Below are 20,485 nucleotides of genomic sequence, written 5' to 3' on the forward strand. Positions count from 1 at the left end.
GCTCTGTTTGCGCTCCGGTGTGCAGGCTGGCGGCGGGCTAACGGAGGGCCAGGCAGGGCACACTGTAGGAGGGCCGGAAGAGCAGCCTTCCGAATCACCGGTTGGCGCCGGGTATATGCTCAAATAAGACGACTGCGGTCTTTCCGGGCACGCAGCTCGTTCTCAGAAAGAAAGAGGTGGATGTCCCCGCCTGCCTGACATTGTTGCTTTCTGCTTCAAGGCGGGGGACACTCTTTCCCGGCCACCCAGAGCATGTACACCCTGTCTTTGCCTAACACTAGAGATCTGCAACCAGCTTGATGAAAATCTCACCCACACTATCCCAAAGCAGGGTCCGTGTGTCCACGCTTTGTAAATCCCAGGCTGCCCTCTGCACCATTAGAGTGGGGGGCGGGCTGCCCCTCCCCCTCCCCCCCGCCCGCAGACGCAGAACATCACGCGGCCGTGCGGTGACCGGGACGGTCTAGGGGCTGAGAAGTCAGACTCGGGGACCCCACGCCAAGTTGCTCTCCGCCTCGTTCCTCTGGACAGGCTCCTTCGGGGACCCCGTCACCACAGCCACTGCTACTTCCTGCCCTGGAAGTCCCCCTTAGAGATCCGAGAGCTGGAAGGCAACTTGGGAAGTCAACTTGCCCAGACGTTACTCGGCACACAAAAACCCCTGGAAAATGCAGATTCAGACTCAGCAGGCCTGAGCGGGGCTCAGACCACTGCACTTCCCACCAGCTCTGGTGATGCAGGAGAGGTTGGTCCCTAAATGTCATTCTGGTTGTCAAGCAGAAGGAAAGGCCCTTGCCTCACAGATGATGTGCTGTAAGTCCCGTCAAAGGGGATTCACTTCTCCCAGGCCCCTCAGCTCTGAACAGAAACTCCTGCCCCCAAAGCAGCGCTTCCCAAGGGACTGGTCTTTGCGACCCTGGTCTTTCTAATTCGCTAACCACGGGAGCCACGCTTTCTGCCGGGGGGGGGGGGGGGGGCCCCCCCCCAGCAGCAGCATCCGGTGGACACTTTGGAAAGCGCACCCCCCCCACCCCTCCCCAGCCCCCCCCGCACGCAGACCCACGGGGCGGGTTCTCCCATCACTGTGGAGACTCCCACCCCATGAGCACCTCGCTCCCTCCCTGGAGGGATAGAAATAGCCCGCAGCCACTCCTGGAAATGCTCATCTTTCTGGGGACAGGCTGAAGTTTGAGAAATGTCAGGAAAGGAAACCAGCCCATCAAAAGGAAGCTAGCTCCAATTTCCGCTCGGGTCGGTACCCGCTGGGAACAGGTGGGAGCCGAGTGAGCGTGTGTGAAATGAACATGGGCCCGCGCAGAAGGAAGGAATGTTCCACCACCGGCAAGCGTCCTCTGGATGCAACCTGTCCCGGGCAGCCTGCAGGACGAGAGTTTACGTACGTGTTTCCAATTTCTCTGACAGAGCCTGTTTAGATTGAGGGCGGCCGTTTAATCTTTGAAATATGTGTTCCATAACAGATCCTGGAATCGCATGGAAATTGATCTTCATTCCGTGAGCCAAACCCTGACGAAAGGGGTTTGGAAATCCCCACAAGGTGCTCTTTGCTTATTGTTCATTGGGAAAGAGAAGACCATTTCTTTAATGAAACGCGACGTAGAGGGTCTGCCAAGAAGAGACACTCCCGCACGGGTCCCAGGAGGACGTGGAGGTCTCCGGTCCCGTCTCGGTCCTGTCTCAATTCGCGAAAGCCCAGGAAGAAGCCCGTCGACCCCCGGACGTTTCTCTGCAAGGTCATTCTGGGTCGCTGTAGCTAAGCTCCCAGAGTTACAACTGATGGGTCGTCGCCTTTCAGACGGATCCTGTTCGTTCGTTCTCCCCCTCTGGTTTTTAAACTACATCGTGTTGAGGGGAAATAGGCAAGGCCCACAAAAGGCTGGTCTTTGAGGAGTTTTACCAATGAGACTTATTTCTACATCAACACCGTGCTAGAGAGGTTTTTCCGTCTGGAGGGAGGTACAGCAGTATTGGGTTTTCCGTGGTCTGACAATAAGCAGCACAGTCTTGTGACTTGTGACCTCTCGTTCCACATCTTAGGCCAATCAATAGTTCCGTTACCCCCCACACCTTCTTATGCTTTTCTCTTCTCATGGCCAATACAAAGCTACGGAGAACTGGAAATTCTCACCGAGTTGTTTCTTTTCTAAGCATTTCCCGTTAATTTGGAGTCAGTGAGACCTTTTCGACGCCCCTGCAGAGATCTGAGTTTTTGTTTGTTTTGTCTCATTTCGGTGGTTTGGAAATGACTGTAGAGCCTGGAAAGAAGGCAGCTGGTTAGCCCGACGTGTGTCACTCTTCGGGGTCTTAAACTTCAACCAAAGCGTAGGTCCTCTGACAACACAAAGTCGGCTTCCAACTAGAGCTGCCGGGAGGGCTCCGTAATGTGAGAAGATGAGACGACCCCCCATTTTCATGGTCTGCTCCGTGCCACGTGCCTTGCGTACAGCCAGTCTCTCGCCAAACTCCCGCAGCCGTGCCGTTGTCACGGGCCACAGCTCAGTCTACAGACACGGGATCATCTAGGCTCGGGGAGGTTTGACCCCTTCGCAGTGCCACACAGACACGAGGCAGTGGCGCTGGCATTCAAGTGCGGTCCTATCGGCGTGTGAGTCGGTGAGCGGGACTCCCTGAAAATTCGATACTGCAGTTCTGTCAGAACGTTGGTTGTTTGTTCGTAGGGTATGTGCACTGTCAGCACGGAGCCCAATGTGGGACTCAATCCCACGAACCGGGGGATCGTGACCTGGGCTGACATCCAGAGGCAGACACCCAATGGACTGAGCCGCCCAGGGGCCCCTCGCCCCCAGCTGTACCATTTTATATCCGCTCCACCAACAAATGTGTTGGCTCTGCCTCGGAAGTATATCCAGAATTCAAGAGTGTCTCTGGGGCAAGCTTCCATCAGAAGTCGTGTATTTGGAACAGCCTCCGAGCCAGCCTCCTGGCTTCCAGTCCTGCTACACAACAGCCCTCTTCAACCCCGTGTCTGTACCTGGCCCTATGGGACTCTGAAGCATCTGCTTGTGTTAGCTTCCTCCCAAGGGAAAAGCAAAACCGACTTCAAATACCCGACGCTCCCTCCCTCAAGCGCCACCCATCCTGCAGCCCCCGCCCCTGGTGGGACCCCAGGAAGTCAGGCCTGTTTATACCTCAGGCCATTTGCACTCGCTGGCCCCTCTGCTGAGGCCAATCCTCCCGAAGTGGTCCCCAGGCTGGCTCTCTCCCCTAATTAGAAGGGACTCCCCTCACTGCCTCTTTGAGGCCGTCAAAGGGATGTGGGCATTCTCTGTGTTTTTCCCTTCAAATTTTTACGAAGTGGAAAATTAAAAAAAAAAAAAAAACTGTTGGGGAAGGACATCACTTAAACCCTTGTGATTCCCAAAGTGATAGATAAAAAGCTTGAAAAGAATTACTAGACCGCTGCCCAACGTGTCCTCCCTAGCGTCTGTGCACAGGGCAGAAACACAGATGGCCTGGGGACAGTGGTCCTACCCCATCCTTGGAAATACACAGCACCAAGTCTGAACTGTTACCTAGCTGTCACCCACCAGGCTAAGAGCAAGGGATTTTAGAGCTGACCAAACTGTTCCATCTGGGCACAAACACGCTGCAAAATCAGTATCTCTCCCATCTACAACTTGCTGCTTGAAGACTGTGCTCGTTTTATTTTTAAAAGGAAAGTTCAAACGCTTAATTTTTAGTAAGGTGCCAACGTTTACACAGAGGGTTACAATTAAAAAAAAAAAAAACCACCACATTGCTCTGTGGTCGTTCCAACACCAAATGCGAACAGATCTCATAAAAGTCGCACGTAGGCTCATTCCCGGCACACCTAGGATGGCGAATAAATAGTTATTACTGCGTCAGCAAAAATGGAGTCTGGTTAATGTCCCCAAGTCACATGTACATGCTCCCCCATCGTGTAAATCATTTCAGAGGCTTGTGTTTCTCATCTTTTCCAGCTCGGCATCTGATAAGGAGTCCTGAGCAGATCTGCACTTGTCGATAATCCAAAGTAACCAGTTCTCCCGTCAGCGAAACGACTTCCCCAGTTTCTGTGGCTTACTGGGGCCAAAACGAGATCTTACGGAGAGGTCTTCTCCTTTGTAAGGTCTTTGGGGAGTACCGAACAGAGAAAGTTGAGCTGGCCTGGTTCTGAGGAATAGCGAACACCGAGTAGTTTTTGCTTTTAACACATTTTCCTTTCCATAAATGCCCCCCCCCCCCCCCCCTTCCCGGGGGGGGGGGGGGGGGGGCACCGAAACACGCAAGAAATCCGTGTGTCCCCCTCAGGATGTTCTTTATGATGTCTGTCCTTCTACAGCACGTTTCCTTACTAGTGGAGAGGGGGGGGCAAGAAATAGGTTGACGTGCTCTGTTAGAGAACTCCGATTCTGTCCCGCACTTACGTTTCTTTACATAAAACACTGCTTCAGAAAGGATCCAGAAAGTTCTACAGAAGTCTAAAGGGTTTGGTTCTGGAAGAAGAAACAAACACACCGTTCTGAGAAACGTTTATTTTACTTCCACATCCCAGTTGTGCTCTTCCCGCTCATCAGATCGCCAGATAGACAAGGTTCTACATTTGGCTACAGCAAATCCCTTCAGAATCCCGACCCGCGTACTTTTACAAGAAAGACTGACAAACAGCTCGGAAGCCTGCTCCCCCTGGAGTTTGTGTGAGAGCCCGGGGCCAGCAGGCGAGTGGACCGCACAGGGGACCTCGGGCTCCACGGGAGGAAGGCAACCAGCTCTGGCAGCCCCGCTGCAAATTCTCCCACCCTTGACCTTCACCTGCCTGTCTGACCATGGCCTTCTGTTGCCAAGAGCCTGAACCCCACGACAAATTAAAGGTTCAACTCATGAAGGAAAACAAGGCTATTTGCGTCAAAGTAACACTCCCAATGGTCTGCCGTGAATTTGCAGACCTCTTCTACACTAAGGCCTGGGAGGAGGACAGAGCACGAGGGGCGGGCCGGGGGCACCGGCGGGGGGGGCGGGGCGTGGAGTAAACTATCCCTTCATTCCTCTATGGCCTCATCTGGAGGAGGAAGAAGGTTCTGTGGTTTCACTACCCTTTGGCTATCCGTTCATGGTTTCGTGTTCCCTTTTGAAGCTCCCTGTTTTAGCTGAAGGGGCTTTCTGGATTATACAAATCCAGGCTGTGACTAACACTCTTTCGGGAGGCCACGCGGGAGTTAGCGGGAACTACGTGAAGCAATCTTTAAGACCTCGTAGGATTTCAAGTCCAGGAGAACCCAGCTTCACTTGCACACGCTCCATGGAAACCCCAGTAACAACACTAATATTGGGATCTGTGACTCGACACTTAACGTGCCGTGAACGGGACACCAAGATCAAATTCTCTAGTACTGACCAGTGTTTCCACACTGAAGTGGCTATTTGATATCATTCTGGAGGGGGCCAACCGATCACAGAAACAAATTTTCCAGTGTTTGTCAGCACGATCTGACTTCACTTTTTTGAACCCAGAGGACACAGCAGTACATTTTCTTGTATCAACCAGAAGTTTCACAGAAAGCCGCTAGTCGCTAGGTTTTTATACAAGATGAGCATTTTTACGAGGGCTGAGAAATGACGGCTTCCGATTGGGAGTTCTAGGTCAGATCTGAGAGAAGGGGTGGGGAACCGCTCGGCGAGTAGGAGAATGTCTGGAGGGTGTGGCAAGAAAGAGAGTAAGGAGGACAGGGAGGACACCAACAGAGACATGATGATGGCATCCAGTCCAGGGGACAGTCTTCCCTCCCAAGCACCAGTCCCTCTTCCTTGTTAGAAGAATCCAAAGGTCCTTCAGAGAGTACCAGGCCTCACTAAAACTTCTTCCCACACTCACGTGCAGCCAGGGGGAGTCACGGGACCAAAGTCCAGCCAATGGACATCAGCTGGGCACCCGTGGGCAAGTTCTGCTTCCTGGGAACAGGCATCGCACCCTGCCACGTGTCTCCTCCTCCCGCTCTGTGCCTAGGAAGCCGACGGCCTGGCTGGCAGCCGGGTAACAGAGAACCCGGCCTGTGACTCTGAGGCTACAAGCCAGAGGACGAAGGACGGCAGACAACAATAGCAAAGCGTACGGCTGCTGGGTGGTAATGTGGAGACACGCGAGAGTGCCCGACCCCCGGTTTCTCGTTCAGCTTATCACTGTTCGTGGGATTTCTCTCTGGCCGCCAGACACACACCTGGCACGTCAATATCCGAGACCAAGATCGCAAAGGGCGCGGGCCACTCGGTGAGAAGGGGGGAGCGGGGACACACGTGACAGGCTCCCGGGGGCGGACGTACTCACACCGGTGCCACAGCGGACCGGAACCGCGGCTCGGTTCCTTCTCACAGAAAAGAGCCGAGTCCCGACTAAAGGGACAAATGCACCGTTAAGTTCAACACGAAGGCGCCCAGTGCTCCAAGTGGCGGTCTCCAATTTAACTCTGCCCTTCTGTGCTTTGACCGCGAGCACGAAAGCGCGCGCTCAGACATTAGAGCCGGACGTTATGCATCCTACAGAGAAGATAATGGAACAGATTTAGAATCAATTTAGCATTTCTCTCGCAATCCATTTGGAGGAGTTCCCACTGAGACTTCGTATGCCTCACCCTCCCTGCAGCCGTATTTAATAAGAGCTGAGAGGAAAAATAAGTAGTAACACTGGGTGGCCGGCTTTGACTCTCACGTACGCTATCTGGAAATTGAAGCACGCTTACGGCAAGCTGGCAGCATACAGGATATGGCCCGTGGAAAGTGCCGGACTGATCAATATTTAAGAATGCACAGGCCACGGCGATCAACAAGTGAGGTACATACAACAGGGACGCGAAACCATGAGCAGGTGCGTATACCCTCAAAATCGCGGCGGGTCCCTTCGTGTGGGAGGAAACACGCGTAGCACTAAACGCTCGAACAGTGAGTTCACGGTGTGGTCCCGAAATGCTGGTGTTGCACCGAGAAAGGGTTTCTCATAGTCAGCGGAGCAGAAGCCCCCGGATGTTGGTGCACAGACGGATGAGAGCAGGAGCAAGACAACGGGATGGTCACGAGTGAGCCCACTGGCATTCGTGCAGCTTTCACTCGGTTCAAATTTAATTTCTTTTTCTTTTCCGACAAAGTAAGTGCAAACATCTTTAATCCAATTCAGTAAAATAGCAGCAACGCTTCGGGAACCAATAAATAAAGATGCTGACAGGCCAATACCCCTTGGCCTCTTAGACTCAAAGCTTCCCAAACAGCCTTAAACAGAAGGGGCAAGCGTTTCTTGACTCAGCATTTGTGTTCTGTGTCCTTGTACAAACCACATCGTTTACACCCACCCACATGCTCCCACGGCAGTTAATAAACTCATTAAGAAACACAGCTGGAAACTCATAAGGGGTTAAAGCTATAAAATGCCTACTCGTGGATGTCTTTAAAAAAAACACACACACACACCAGGTTTTATCCTCCTTTCGTTCAAACAAAGCTTTTGTTTCCACTGCCCCTAGCGTATAATCGTTCATTAGGATAATAACATATCATTTGTTTATTTCTTTTAAAATGACACAGTTGTGTTTCTCTCAAAATAAATGCCACCTTGTTTCTAATTAAACATGATGGATTCAGGGTCCTGGTTTGCCATCTGGGCCATATGTCTCAAAACATCCTTTTTCGTGATGATGCCAAGAAGTCTCCTGGAGAAGAAACAAAATACAGAAAAGAGGTCAGCTTTACAATATTGACCCACGCATGTCCTAAACCCCAGTGACTTTGCCACTTGGACACACAGAGACACTTCCGAGCTTCCCTTCAGTTGGGTGGGGACAACTGAGTGAGCTCTGGCCAACGGCACGTAGGTAGAGAGGAGAGATGCCCCGATCGACGCCCATTATCAATGGACTCCAAAACCACTCAGCCAATGGTCACTGGAAAACAAAAAATTCCCGAAAGTATCCATCCACAGATGACGTACACAGAGAAAAATGTCTCCTTATAATGGAGGGCTCCAGCCGCCACCACCTCATGAGATAGAGCTTATCATCAACAAGGTTGGAAAAGCTGACATTATGACGTCATCTACGGTGGCATATCGCCAGAAACTACTTATAGCAAATCAAACCACGAGGAAGCAATCAAACAGATTCAGAATGTGAGACTCCTGATTTGGATTCTTCAAAAAAAAAAATCTATGTTATACATAACACACAAAAAGAGACAAGAGACTGTTCTAGACTAAAGACTAAAGAGGAAAAACAACCAAATGCAATGTGTGAAGCTTGAAGGAATTCTGGATTGAAATCTGATATGAATTGGATATTGAACGATACACTGAGTTATTGTTCATCTTGCATAATTATGGTTTAGTGGTTATATAAAAGAATTTCCTTAACTCTTAGAAGATGTATGCTTGTGGGGCACCTGGGTGGCTCAGTCGGTTAAGCACCCAGCTTCAGCCTAGGTCATGATCTCACCGTTTGTGAGTTCCAGCCCCACGTCAGGATCTGTGCTGACAGCTCAGAGTCTGGAGCCTGCTGCGGATTATGGGCCTCCCTCTTTCTCTCTGCCCCTCCCCCGCTTGTGCTCGCTCGCTCTCTCTCAAAAATAGATAAATAAACTTTAAGAAATGCTTAAAAAAAAAGAAGAAGATGATGATGTATGCTTGATTCGCAACTGCCAAATCTCGGAAGCACCCAAGATGGCCTCCTCAAGGTGATGGATACATAAACCGTGGTCCGTCCAGACGGTGGGGTATTATTCAGCGCTGAAAAAAAATGATCTGTCAAGCCATGAAAAGCCATAGAAGAACTTTAAATGCACATCACTAAATGAAAGAAGCCAGTCTGAAAAGGCTACATACTGTGCGATTCCAACTCGATGACATTCTGGAAAAGTCAAAACTATGGAGACAGTAAAGAGATCAGCAGTTGCCAGGGCTTAGAGGGAAGGAACAGGGATGAAGAGGAGCACAGAGGACTTTCAGGGCAGTGAAACTACCCTGTACGACACGATAAAGATACAGGTCATTCTCCATTGATCAGAACGCACAGAATGTACAACAGCAAGGGTGAGCCCTAAACTACAGACCTTAGTTAACGCGTCAATATCAGGTCACGGGAGGCAACAAATGTAACAAGTGCAAGACATTAACAAGGGAAATTGAAGGGATGAGAGGATATATGAGAACTGTGTACTTTATGCTCAGTTTTTCTGTAAACCCAAAACTGCTCTAATAAAAAATAGTCTGTTAATTAGGGGCACCTGGGTGGCTCAGTCGGTTGAGCGTCCAACTTCGGCTCAGGTCATGATTTCGTGGTTCGCGGGTTCGAGCCCCGCGCCGGGCTCTGTGCTGACAGCTCAGAGCCTGGACCCTGCTTCAGATTCTGTGTCCCCCTCTCTTTCTCTCTGTGCCCCTCCCCAGCTCACAGTCTGTCTCTCTCTGTCTCCAAACTAAACATTTAAAAAAATTTTTAATAAAAAAACAAAAATAATTTTCTGGGGGCCTCTAAGTCAGTTAAGCATACTACTCTTGATTTCAGCTGAGGTCATGATGTCACCGTTCGTGAGTTCAAGCACTGCGTCGGGCTCTGTGCTGACAGCTCGGAGCCTGGAGCCTGCTTCACATTCCGTGTCTCCCTCTCCCTCTGTCCCTCCCCCGCTCATGTTCTGTCTCACTCTGTCTCTCAAAAATAAATAAATGTAACAAAAAAAAATAGTCCATTAATTAAAGAAAACACCCTTGTGGGAGAAACGTGGTTGCCTGAAGGGAGAGGGGTGCTGGTGAAGAAGGATAAAGCCGGGAACTGTTTTCTGTCCCAGCTGTTTAGAGTCACTTGGCTTCAACTGAGTTCAGAGATGACCTGAAATACATTTCTAAAATTTATCAGAACGCAGTAAAGCAAGATGCTGTTCTACTGAAGCCGGACTTAGCTCGGGCCGCCGTAACAGCGCCCCACAGATGAGGTGGCTCAACAGAAATGACTGTTCTCACGGTTCCCAAGACTAGAAGGCCCGGGTCAAGGTGGTGGCAGGTTTGGGGTCTCCGGAGGCCTCTCTCCTTGGCTTGCAGACAGCCACCTTCCTGCCGTGTCCCCACAGCCCTGCTGCCTCTTCCTCTTCTTCTAAGGACGCCAGTCTTATCAGATTAGGGCCCCGGCCTCGCGCCCTCACTCACCCTTACCTCTTAAGGACTCCATCTCCAAACACGGTCATGCTGCAGGTTAGGGCTTCAACATAGGAATCTGGGGGGATACAATTCAGTCCCCAGCCGTTCTTCCATTGCATTTAAAATCAAAAAGGGACAGGAAACAGGCGAGCAGCTTATGCCTACAATCGCCACTAGCAGAGGTGTGGTGGGAAGACAAACGGGAGGGGTGTGAGCAGTCGGGTCCGCAGAGACAGGGCGCCGACAGGGCGCTCGTCCGTCTGCGTGAGGCAGGGAGGGCTCTGCTGCTGGCGATCGCCAAGCAGACCGTCTCTCAACCGACACCGCTCTTTTGTCCTGGGACGTTTTCTTTCTTTTTTTTCTTAACATTTATTCATTTTTGAGAGACAGAGAGAGAGCACAAGTCGGGGAGGAGCAGAGAGAGAGGGAGACACAGAATCCGAAGCCGGCTCCAGGCTCCAAGCTGTCAGCCCAGAGCCCGACGCGGGGCTCGACGCCACAAACCGCGAGATCATGACCTGAGCCGAAGTCAGACGCTCAACCGACTGAGCCCCCAGACGCCCCTGTCCTCGGACGTTTTCTACTTGAAAGCCTGGCTCAGGACATTCCTCTCTAGAACACCTGGGTAGTACCACCTGAACTGGAGTGTGTCCACATTCCCTAGTAGATGACAAACTCCCTGGCTTTATTCGTTTTTAGATACCTCTTGAGCTTTCTCCGGGTCTCAAACAGATGCTCAGTAAGATGGTGATTAAGGCAGTGTTGCTTTGAAAAAGTTTGACCTGCTCCTGTTTGCAGAGCGATAGGGATTCTATTCCGCGCGCCCCTCCCTTATCCCCGAGGCCTGGTTCTGTTGCCCCACCTTCACCGGGGAGCGGTCCAGGCAGCCTCCCCTTAAAGCTCTGTAACTACAGCACCTCCAAGTCAAGCTGCTCACAACACTCCCGGGGACATGTGACTTCAGGAGCTGCCTCGGCCTCAGGCATAAATTGTGCCTTGGCCTGCAACGGTAATCGCTGCGAAAGAAGAAAGCTCAACATCTACAAGAAGGAGGCGACATCAGACCCGGCGGAGATCATTAGTGGCGTGAAATGTCCTATTTGGCTAAAATCAAGTGTTCAAACTTCCAGCCCCTTTGGGGAGTGGCCAATCTGTGACCGTGAACGTATGAGATGAGGGTAGCCAGGCTCTTCTGAGAAGGCCATCCGTCCAAGTCCCGGGGGCCCGCCTAGCAGACTCAGGGAAGGCGGACACAACGTCCCCTGCCCGCCTTCCCTTCGCGATATCCTCTGGGGGGAAGACCCCACCCAAATGCAGTCTCCGCCACCGGAAGTTCCCAGACTCGGGCCTTGTGGGGACAAAGACTTCGGTGGTTCCTGGTCTGGTTTCAAGACTACCTTGGACCCCCAGGCCCCGAGAAATCCTGCAGACGATGCAGGTCGACAGGGCGAGCTGGGGCTCTCCCCGCGAGCAGGGAAGGCACATGGTGACGGAATACATCAAAAACGCAAGCTGGCTCAAGACATGCCTGTCCTGGCTGAAAGCCCGAGGAGATGAAAGGCCCGCAAACAAGGATCCCTTGCCAGCAGTAACGTATCAGCATCTGTGTTTGTTTAAAATATGTAGAGCGAGAGAGAGTGCGATTTTGTTTTCTCGCAGAACATTCGGAGCCAATTTCGGCACCCAGATCTTCACAGGAAAACCTCATGGGGCTGCGTGAGGTGTGAGCGGGCGTTAAGGGCAGAATTTCCTGCCAGAACTGGAAATTCCACGATAACTGACATCGGATTATTATTTTAAAGGAAAAGAGAAACTGCTAGGCACTTGAGACTCGGCGGGCGATCACAGTGGTATTTATGCCGAGCACTAGAAACTCAAGTATGTAGATGGGCTTCAGGGTTTTGCAAAGTGGAGTCCTGACCGGCAGCAGCACCGGGGAGCTTGCTAGAAATATATATTCGCAGGCCCCTCCCAGACCTAAGGGATCAGTCACTGACTGCAGTGGACCCAACACTCCCGGTTTAACCTGGAGCTTGAATCCCCAGGGGGATTCTGCGATCCACCGAGTTCCTTTCAAATACACCAGCGGAAGTGATCTCTAGCCCCAAACATGTATTTATTCCTTACTGATCGTCCCTCCTGTGTGCAAGACACCCACCCTGGCTGCAGCCAGAGCTGAGGACGCTCGTCGCGTGGGCTGGGAATTCTCGGGGCCAGTGCGCACATACGGCCCCTCGTACGGCCCGACGCTGCTGTGGCCGGGACAGCAGGAAGGAAACAAGGGAACCAGGAGCACTCACGTGGCTATTCCCAGGCATCTAGTCCCCGGTCACTCAATTCCACGGCTGGTGACATTTTGGGCCAGGGACTCTTTGTTGCAACGGGGGCCGTCCCATGCCTCTACCCCCTAAATGCCAGGAGCATCCCCTGTCCAGTTGTGACACCCAAAATCTTAGGGGGGAGCCAAATCGCCCTGGTCTAGAACCGTCGGGTCAAACTGGAGCACGGGCTCTGCAACGTAAACTACGTTAGGGAGTTAAGGCCCCGAGTGCACTTAGGGGCCGGAGTCTCCAGGACCCATGCCCCGGCTCTTCTCAGTCTACAGAGGAGTAAGCCGGGCAGCCGACCCTATGCTCCAGGCCACCCTCACTCAGCCAATCTCGTCCCCCACCGAAGCTGCTGAAGCCGTGGGATTCAGGGAGCACCGCAGAGCCCAAAGAATGGCCCTCGAAGCGCCGCACCTCTCCCGCCATCATGAACCTTTGATCTTCGAAATGCCAGTTTCCCGGTCGGCGGTTACACAAAGCAAGAGGTACACCTCCGCCACGGCAGAGACGATGCCACGGGGCCGCCAAATCTCTCAGCTCTACGGTAACCGTTGTTGTGAAAACGCGAGGTTGTTTTGAACAGACTGCTATATTAGGGAGTAATTTGAGCAATTTGAGCACGATGTGAACTCCACATTTGCATGTGGGTGATTTCATCCGGACGCGTTCCAGGTGCGTGCAGAAAACTGCACCCAGCTGAAGCCAGGGGCACAGGAATACAGCCCACCCTTGAACGACACGGGTTTGGGCTGCTGAGGTCCACTTATATGCGGATTTGTTTCAAGAAGTACAGTACGGTACTATAAACGTAGGGTCTCTTCCCTAGGATTTTCTTACTGACACTTTCTCTGGCTTACTTACCGTAAGAACACGGTATATAATACATAGAACAGACAAAATAACGTGTTAATCGACTGTTTACGTTTTCGGTGTGGCTTCGGGTCAACGGCAGGCTCTCGGCAGCTACGGTTCTGGGGATTCAAAAGTTCTACGTGATCTCTGACCGCGAGGGAATTTGGCGCCCCCAGCCCGGTGTCGTGCGAGGTCCGACTGTACAGAGCTCGCAAGCTGCAGCCCTCACGACACCTACCTCTACAAAACAACTTCAAGTCGTCTTCAAGGTAAAGTGCTACCGTTGTTGTAGTATTTGTGTTTTCCTGACCATCTAACGTGCAAAAGCCGTGCTACTTTTTTTTTAGCAGGTTCCCACCGTGTGTGCGTGCGCACGCGCCACCGTGGCGTGTTGCACACACGACCCTGTTTTTCTCATCAGCCCGTGCTTCGTAGCTCCCTGCACGGGGGCCCTGGGCTGCAAGGAATGCGCTCCTCCCCCTTCTGACCGACCTTCAGCCTCAGGCCAGACGGCCCCCCCGCCCCCGCCCCCAAGCCTCTCGCATCTTCCCGGGCCCCACGCCAAGCTCCCAAAGCTCCCGGTCACGGTCAGGTCCTGCTCGACGCGCTAGCTCGCCGCAGCTTCCCGATGCCCTGTCCCAAGTACCCATCCGCCCCGGGCAACCTCGAGGCCCTGCACGGCCGTGGCCGTGTCTCATTCCTCTTGTTCTCAGAGTGCGGCCCCAGCACGCAGCCCGTCCGCGCCTGTCCGGACACTCACCCGCTGCGCGTCACCAGGCACTGCCGGAGCCCCAGTTTCCGGAAGATGTCCACCACCGTCTCCATGGGGGTATGGTCCGTGACCGTGAACGGGCTGAGGTTTAGGACGCGCCGCAGCTTCAGGGGGTGCGGGCTGTTGGCCGGCAGCTCGGGCGGCTCCTCCGTGAAGTACATGATGGAGTTGCTCACGATGCCCTCCTGCCTCTGTCTGGCGTTCTCTGCAATGGGCGAGCGGGAACGATAAGCCACACGAGGGCCCGTGCTTAGCAACTCCGTCGGCCCCGCACCCGCACCGACACACGTCTGCCCTCCATCCACACCCTAGACCCCCACAGGGAAGGGGTTCAGAGGGCGAACGCCACATTCCTAATGAGGGGCTGCAGGCAAACATCTGTAAAATCGGCATCTCTCTGAAGCGAGTGCCCTACGAGGGTCCCCACGCTGTGACCTGATCGTTCACTGCCAAAGTCTCGACACGCGGGCTTGAGCAGGGTGGCTTCCTGGGGAGAGCGTGCTGCCTCCTCGCGGCCTCCAGGGCCCTCCACCCTTGCTTTCCTAACAGTCCCTCACCTCATCATGGGCCCAGGTTGGACGTGACAAGAGGCCTTGCTGAGCTGCCCAACGACCCTAATAAGTTGGGGTTTTTTTCTTACAAACTAACTTTTAACTGGCCCAAGTGGCATTATGAATCCCGAGAGGAACAAAAACCATAGGACCATCCTAGGCTCCCAGCCCAGAAAAGCAGCTCAATCCCAAATATGGCCCTTGGGACCAAAGAAATAACCCCAGAAAAGCCACCTTCCCCCCACCTCTCGGATCTCCTCTCTTAAAAATGGACCGTGTTGGGGATTCCTCAAAGACAGATAGTAAAACTGTGATGGTAACAATTAGCCTCTTTCTATCTGTAGGCAAGGCCACGCAAAAGCCAGCTGAAGAAAAGCAGGGTAACAGGAACTCATTAGAAACACAGCTTTCTGCAGTACTAGAAGCCCAGGCTATTTTAAGTCACACATGAAATAAATCCATCGGTCTCAAGATATTTCTCCAAGGCGATTTTCCTTCTGTTGGAATTTTAATCTTTCTTTTGGTTCATGGGAAAAGGTTAGGAAAAATGTAGTGTGAGGCCTGCCTTAAAATGGATCCTGGTTTCGATAATACATTTCTTGCCTTCTCAAAGACTACTATTCACCTATATTGTTCTTTGAAAAATAAAATTCTAACTGCCTACTCTCAGGCCATTTATTGCAATAGTACTCTAATGGAAAACTGGCAGCATTCGGGGTCAGGCTGAGTTTGAAAAGGGGTCTCTGTTTAAAAGAGGAACAGAGGGCCCCCTGGGCAAATGCCGGCACGTGATGTCACATCACGCACGCCGCACCTTTCTCTCCTCCATCAAGATGGTTCCGGCCGGAGGCACTAAGGTGAGGACACAACGGTCAGCACAGACTCGGGCTCACTTTCACAGGCCGACCAAGTCTCTGAAAGGCCCACGTGACAAGAATGCCATCGACTCCAACAGTCAGGCTGACTGGGTCGAGGATGGATCCTTCTCAGGACTGGATCAAGCCACATACCTCAGTCGAGAACTGAACACGTGATTCGCTGAACCCCTTGTAAAACCCAATACGACTTCGTGAGCTGTCCAGTCTACTTGTTGAAATGAATACCCACCCTATAGATTTCCTCTGAATCTCCCGATCGGGTTAGAAGCCCTGATTCTAATAGCAGCTAGTTCAGTGATTTCTGGCTCACCAGTACATTCCCAGTGCCTGGACAATGCCTGGTATCCAGCAGGCACAAAACAGATATCCGCCAAACGCACGCATCACTAAGCCAATGAATGAGTGAGTAGGTCTCCTAAGTGTCTGGCGGACGCGGGTCCGCCCGCCATGTAGAACCCAGCCCATCCCACGTAGGAGGTGCTGCGAAGGAAAGCCCACGAACGAGAATCAAAGGCGTCGGCCGGCGTCCGAGCCGGAGACATGAGCTATGCTCCCTGTCACTCCAAGAGTGGCAACTGCCGCTCTCTCCGGAAGGGTCTGTCAGGCCACTCTGGAATTCTGTTATCGGGACTTATCTCAATGCTCAGACTTTGGGGGCGGGGGCGCTCCGGCCAGTAACAGAAGAACCAGCAAGAAAGCTTTTTGCATCGCTGGGGGGAGCCATCTACTTCCGGCTCAGATAAGAAATCTTCACCGGTCACCAAGATGCCTACAACAAACTTCACGTTGTGCGCTCACAGGGGGCACAGCCCGGCTACTGCCATCCCTGTCCTGCCGGCTCCCAGAGCTGTTCCAGTACATGGCGCGTGCACAAGAAACAGTCCCCGTGGGAAAGCTTAAACCAACTTCCCGCCCAGGGGATGATCCCGTGCTACCAAGAGTGTAGACTCCCAGACCCCAGGGAGCCATGAAGACTCGTGTCGAAAAAAAAAAAAGCAAAACCAAGCCAAACAAAAAAAGTCCCAGGTTTACATATGTAAAAGACCTAAAAGACAAGAAGGAAATGCACTAGACATTATTAACCATGGCTTTCCATGGTCTTGAGAAAGTGGGTATCTTTTTTTTCCCCCTTTTACTTCTGATTTCCCCAATATGCTATGAGTATGTATTACTTTTAAAAATAAAAATGTAACAGAGGCATCTGGGCGGCTCAGTCGGTTGAGCATCTGACTTAGGCTCGGGTCATGATCTCACGGTTCGGGAGTTCGAGCCCGGCGTCGGGCTCTGTGCTGACAGCTGGGAGCCTGGAGCCTGCTTCGGATTCTGTGTCTCCCTCTCTCTCTGCCCCTCCCCTGCTCGTGCTCTGTCTCTCTCTCAAAAATAAATAAACATTAAAAAAATTTTAATAAAAACATAAAAATGTAATAAACTCCATTTTTAGTTGTTTTAAAGATCACTTAAACTGTTCTTAATCAAGAAGATTTGTTATATATTCTACCAGAACTAGTGTCAGCGGCCACCGCTCCTGAAAAATGAGGTACGTTTTGTGAGTACTTGCTAAGGCTATTCAACTTGACATTCCATTTTCTAGCAGACAATACCATGACAATGCCAAGTACAGATAAGAGTGCTGGTAAAGTATCATGTGGAATTTAAGATACCAAACAGATGAACATAAGGGAAGGGAAGCAAAAATAATATAAAAACAGGGAGGAGGACAAGACATAAGAGACTTTTATTTTTTACTTTTTTAATGTTTATTTTTGAAAGAGAGAGAGACACACAGAGCACAAGTGGGGGAGGGGCAGAGAGAGAGGCAGACACAGAATCCGAAGCGGGCTCCAGGCTCTGAGCTGTCAGCACAGAGCGCGATGTGGGGCTCGAACCCACAAACTGTGAGATCCTGACCGGAGCCTAAGTCGGATGCTTCACTGACTGAGCCACCCCGGCGCCCCCATGAGAGACGTTTAAATATAGAGAACACACTGAGGGTTGCTGGAGGGGTTGTGGGTGGGAGGATGGACTAAATGGATGAGGGGCACTGAGGAGAAAGCTTGTTGGGATCAGCACTGGGTGTTATACGTTGGTGATGAACCCCTGGATTCTGCTCCTGAACTCATTACTGCACTGTATGCTAACTAACTTGGATGTACATTTTAAAAAAATAAAAAATAAAAAATAGGGTGCTGGTAAAGTAAATTTCACAAACTATGACAGACCAAGAAATTTTAAGACTGGAAATAATCATATGTTCAGTAGGCTATTATCATGGCTCCACAGCAACAGTTCTCAACGGGGAGCAATGCTGCCCCCACCCTTAGGGGACGTTTGGAAATATCTGGAGACATTTTTGGTCCTCATAACTGGGGGATGGTGTTGCTACTAGCACCCAGTGATGGGAGACCAAGGGTGCTGCTAAACGTCTCTCGGTGCCCAGGACGAGCCCTCACACAAAAGAATGATCCAGCTCCAGATGTCAATGGTGTTAAGGTTGAGAAGCTCTACTTTAGAGTAACATGTTTTTAGAGAGATAATACTCGACCATCCCGTCCATCAATAATGCTCCCATATGACAGATGTAATTAACTCGAAAGGTTAAAATGGAAAACTGAAAGCAACCGGAGTGGTGGCCAGTACAAAGATGGGATTGCAAAAAAAACCATCTCGAAGAAAAAGCAGAGGATGTTATAAGTTCCAGTTTGCCGCGGCATGGAGAAGTCCCTCTGTACATGTGTGTTAAGCCCAGCAGAAAGCAGATGATACCACCGCTCTCCGTGGCCTATTCCAATCATCAACGGCCCTCCCAGGAAGAAACCGCTTTATCCCTAAATAGCCCTTCCAACAGATCTGACACTTTGTTCAGTTCTGGCCGTAGATCCCTTTCTGTAAGTAAGCATCTTCCACATGCTAGAGAATCATCATTAAATCATCCACCAGATGAAAAAAAGGAGCATTCCCTTAACTCTTGCCTGTGACTCCAACTTTCCATCCCTTTAATCATCTTTGCGGCTTCCCGCTGAGTCCTCTCTGAACCCGTCCTCACCTAATTGCAGAATTCAAGACTAGAAGAGTCTGAGCCCTGCTGAGCACAGAAAGAGCCTCACATTTGCAAATGGCACTGAAAGGCAAAAAGTCCCATTTACTGGGAATTTGAACGAGGGTCACACACGGCCCCATGTGTCAGTATGTGATGGGGGAAGTGGGCCATGTGTCCTTCGCGGGGCTAACGAATCGCTCTTTTAACAAGGACGACGGCTATGGTTGGGCATTCCAGAGATGTTTGAAAATAACAAAACGTTTTCAGCTTCGTGTGAGCAGCTGCTATGATTTTAACAGGATACGTAAGAAAAATCCTCATTTGCCTCAGTTAGCGTTCTTACACAGGCTGTCTGGGATCTACCTGTCTAGAATCTCTGCTAATTCCCCTGCAAATGAAACTGGCATGAGACAGTCACTAGTGAAATGCTAAAGTCATACTTCTATCTTCATGAAAGGTCACATAATTCTGCAAATACCGGTCACATATTTCTCCACCCGAGTACAGGGACTCCTCTGTTTCCACAGATCAGGAAAACAGTTTTTCTGATTGCTCAGAGCGAAACACTCCTCGCCTTTCCACAAACCACGTAAACAGCAGCTTCTATACTATTATCGGTCTGATTGAAAGCATACAGGTATTATTTACCCGGCGTGTTGCCTCTTCAGACATTCCAAACATAGCTTCTAAGAGAGCGCTCCGTCGGCAAGCTTAAATTTCTTCTCTAACCGGTTGATGACAATTACTGCTTCCCACTTGATTACGGTAATGGCTTTCAGCGAAATTAGTAAGCTGTCTCTTAGCAGGTGTGCCTGGAGCTACACAATAGGTAATGGAGCCGGTGACATTTATTACTTTAGTTTTTAAATTTCAACCTTTGCTTAAAAGATTTTAGGGACTGAATGGATTTTTAAAGGCTGCTGATTACATTATTTTAAAACAAACCCTACCCTACTTATACAGCTTAAAACAGATCCCGTTATCTATAAGGCAATATTTACGCCCAAAGGCACCTACCTGATAAGCGACAGGACCTATAATAAAGAGAAGCATCACTGAGCGCGTAAGCACAAATTAAAGGACGCGGCTTATCTAAACTTATTTTTATAAAGCCTTTGGCGAAGATACCTTAAAGCTATTTTTTAACGTTTCTTTATTTTTGAGAGAGAGAGAAGACACGCGTGCACGTGGAGGAGAGGCAGAGAGAGAATCCGAAGCAGGCTCTGTGCCCTCAGTGCAGACTCCGATGCGGAACTCGAACTCACGACCCCGAACCCTGAGATCACGACCTGAGCTGAAGTCTGACTTAACCCACAGGGCCACCCAGGCGCTCCTAAAGATATTTTAAAAGCTATTTAACATCACAAAGAGATTTTGGAAACTCAAAAGGAGCCACAGAGATAGTTAACCAAGGGCAGGGAAAAGCAAATGGTCATCTGGTGGAGGTGTGTTCCCAGTAGGCGTTCTGCAGCCCGACCGCGCCAGTCCCCCTGGTACTGGTACTGGTACTGGTACGCTGGAAGACAGGGTACGTGGTAAAGTCATCAAGTGTCCACAGGGGCCGTGCCTCGGGCCCACCGTGGGCTGCCGGAACCAGGAGCAGATCATGGGAGCAGGCGTGCTGAGCCAGACGGCACTTGTACTGGCCACATGCCACGGGTGGGACCCCACCCCGAGGGGGCCTCCGAGCTCACTGTCCTCCTTCTTAGGTCTCCACGTGCCTCACACCCAGACCTTTCTCTTGGGAATCCTTCTACCTCCTGCCCCCCTTTCCGTGCAGGCACCCCTAGGCTGATGTGCCCGCAGGCTTGCTTCTCGGACCTATGGGTCTCTGGCACCGGCCCCCCCCCCCCCCGACCCCGGGCGTCATCCACTCACTCCTCTCCCAACACGACAGCCTGCCCCT

The 20,485-nt window shown here is 51.3% G+C and overlaps 1 protein-coding gene across 3 annotated transcripts in view; it reads right to left on the reverse strand.

Annotated features, from left to right (window-relative positions):
* Window positions 1–7,135: 7,135 nt before the first annotated feature.
* The window catches only part of CLCN4 (chloride voltage-gated channel 4), a 59,919-nt gene continuing 46,569 nt past the window's right edge, over window positions 7,136–20,485 (reverse strand). For all 3 annotated transcript variants that reach the window (XM_040467619.1, XM_040467617.1, XM_040467618.1), the window contains 2 exons: window positions 14,102–14,318; window positions 7,136–7,694 (listed from right to left, as the gene is read on the reverse strand). In XM_040467619.1, the coding sequence (XP_040323553.1) occupies window positions 7,604–7,694; window positions 14,102–14,318 (308 nt within the window). In that variant the 3' untranslated portion in view covers window positions 7,136–7,603. The remainder of the gene's footprint in view (window positions 7,695–14,101; window positions 14,319–20,485) is intronic.

This window comes from Herpailurus yagouaroundi, unplaced genomic scaffold (genome assembly GCF_014898765.1).
Source record: "Herpailurus yagouaroundi ecotype Mexico unplaced genomic scaffold, PumYag 67525, whole genome shotgun sequence".
Classification (NCBI taxonomy): Eukaryota; Metazoa; Chordata; class Mammalia; order Carnivora; family Felidae; genus Herpailurus; species Herpailurus yagouaroundi.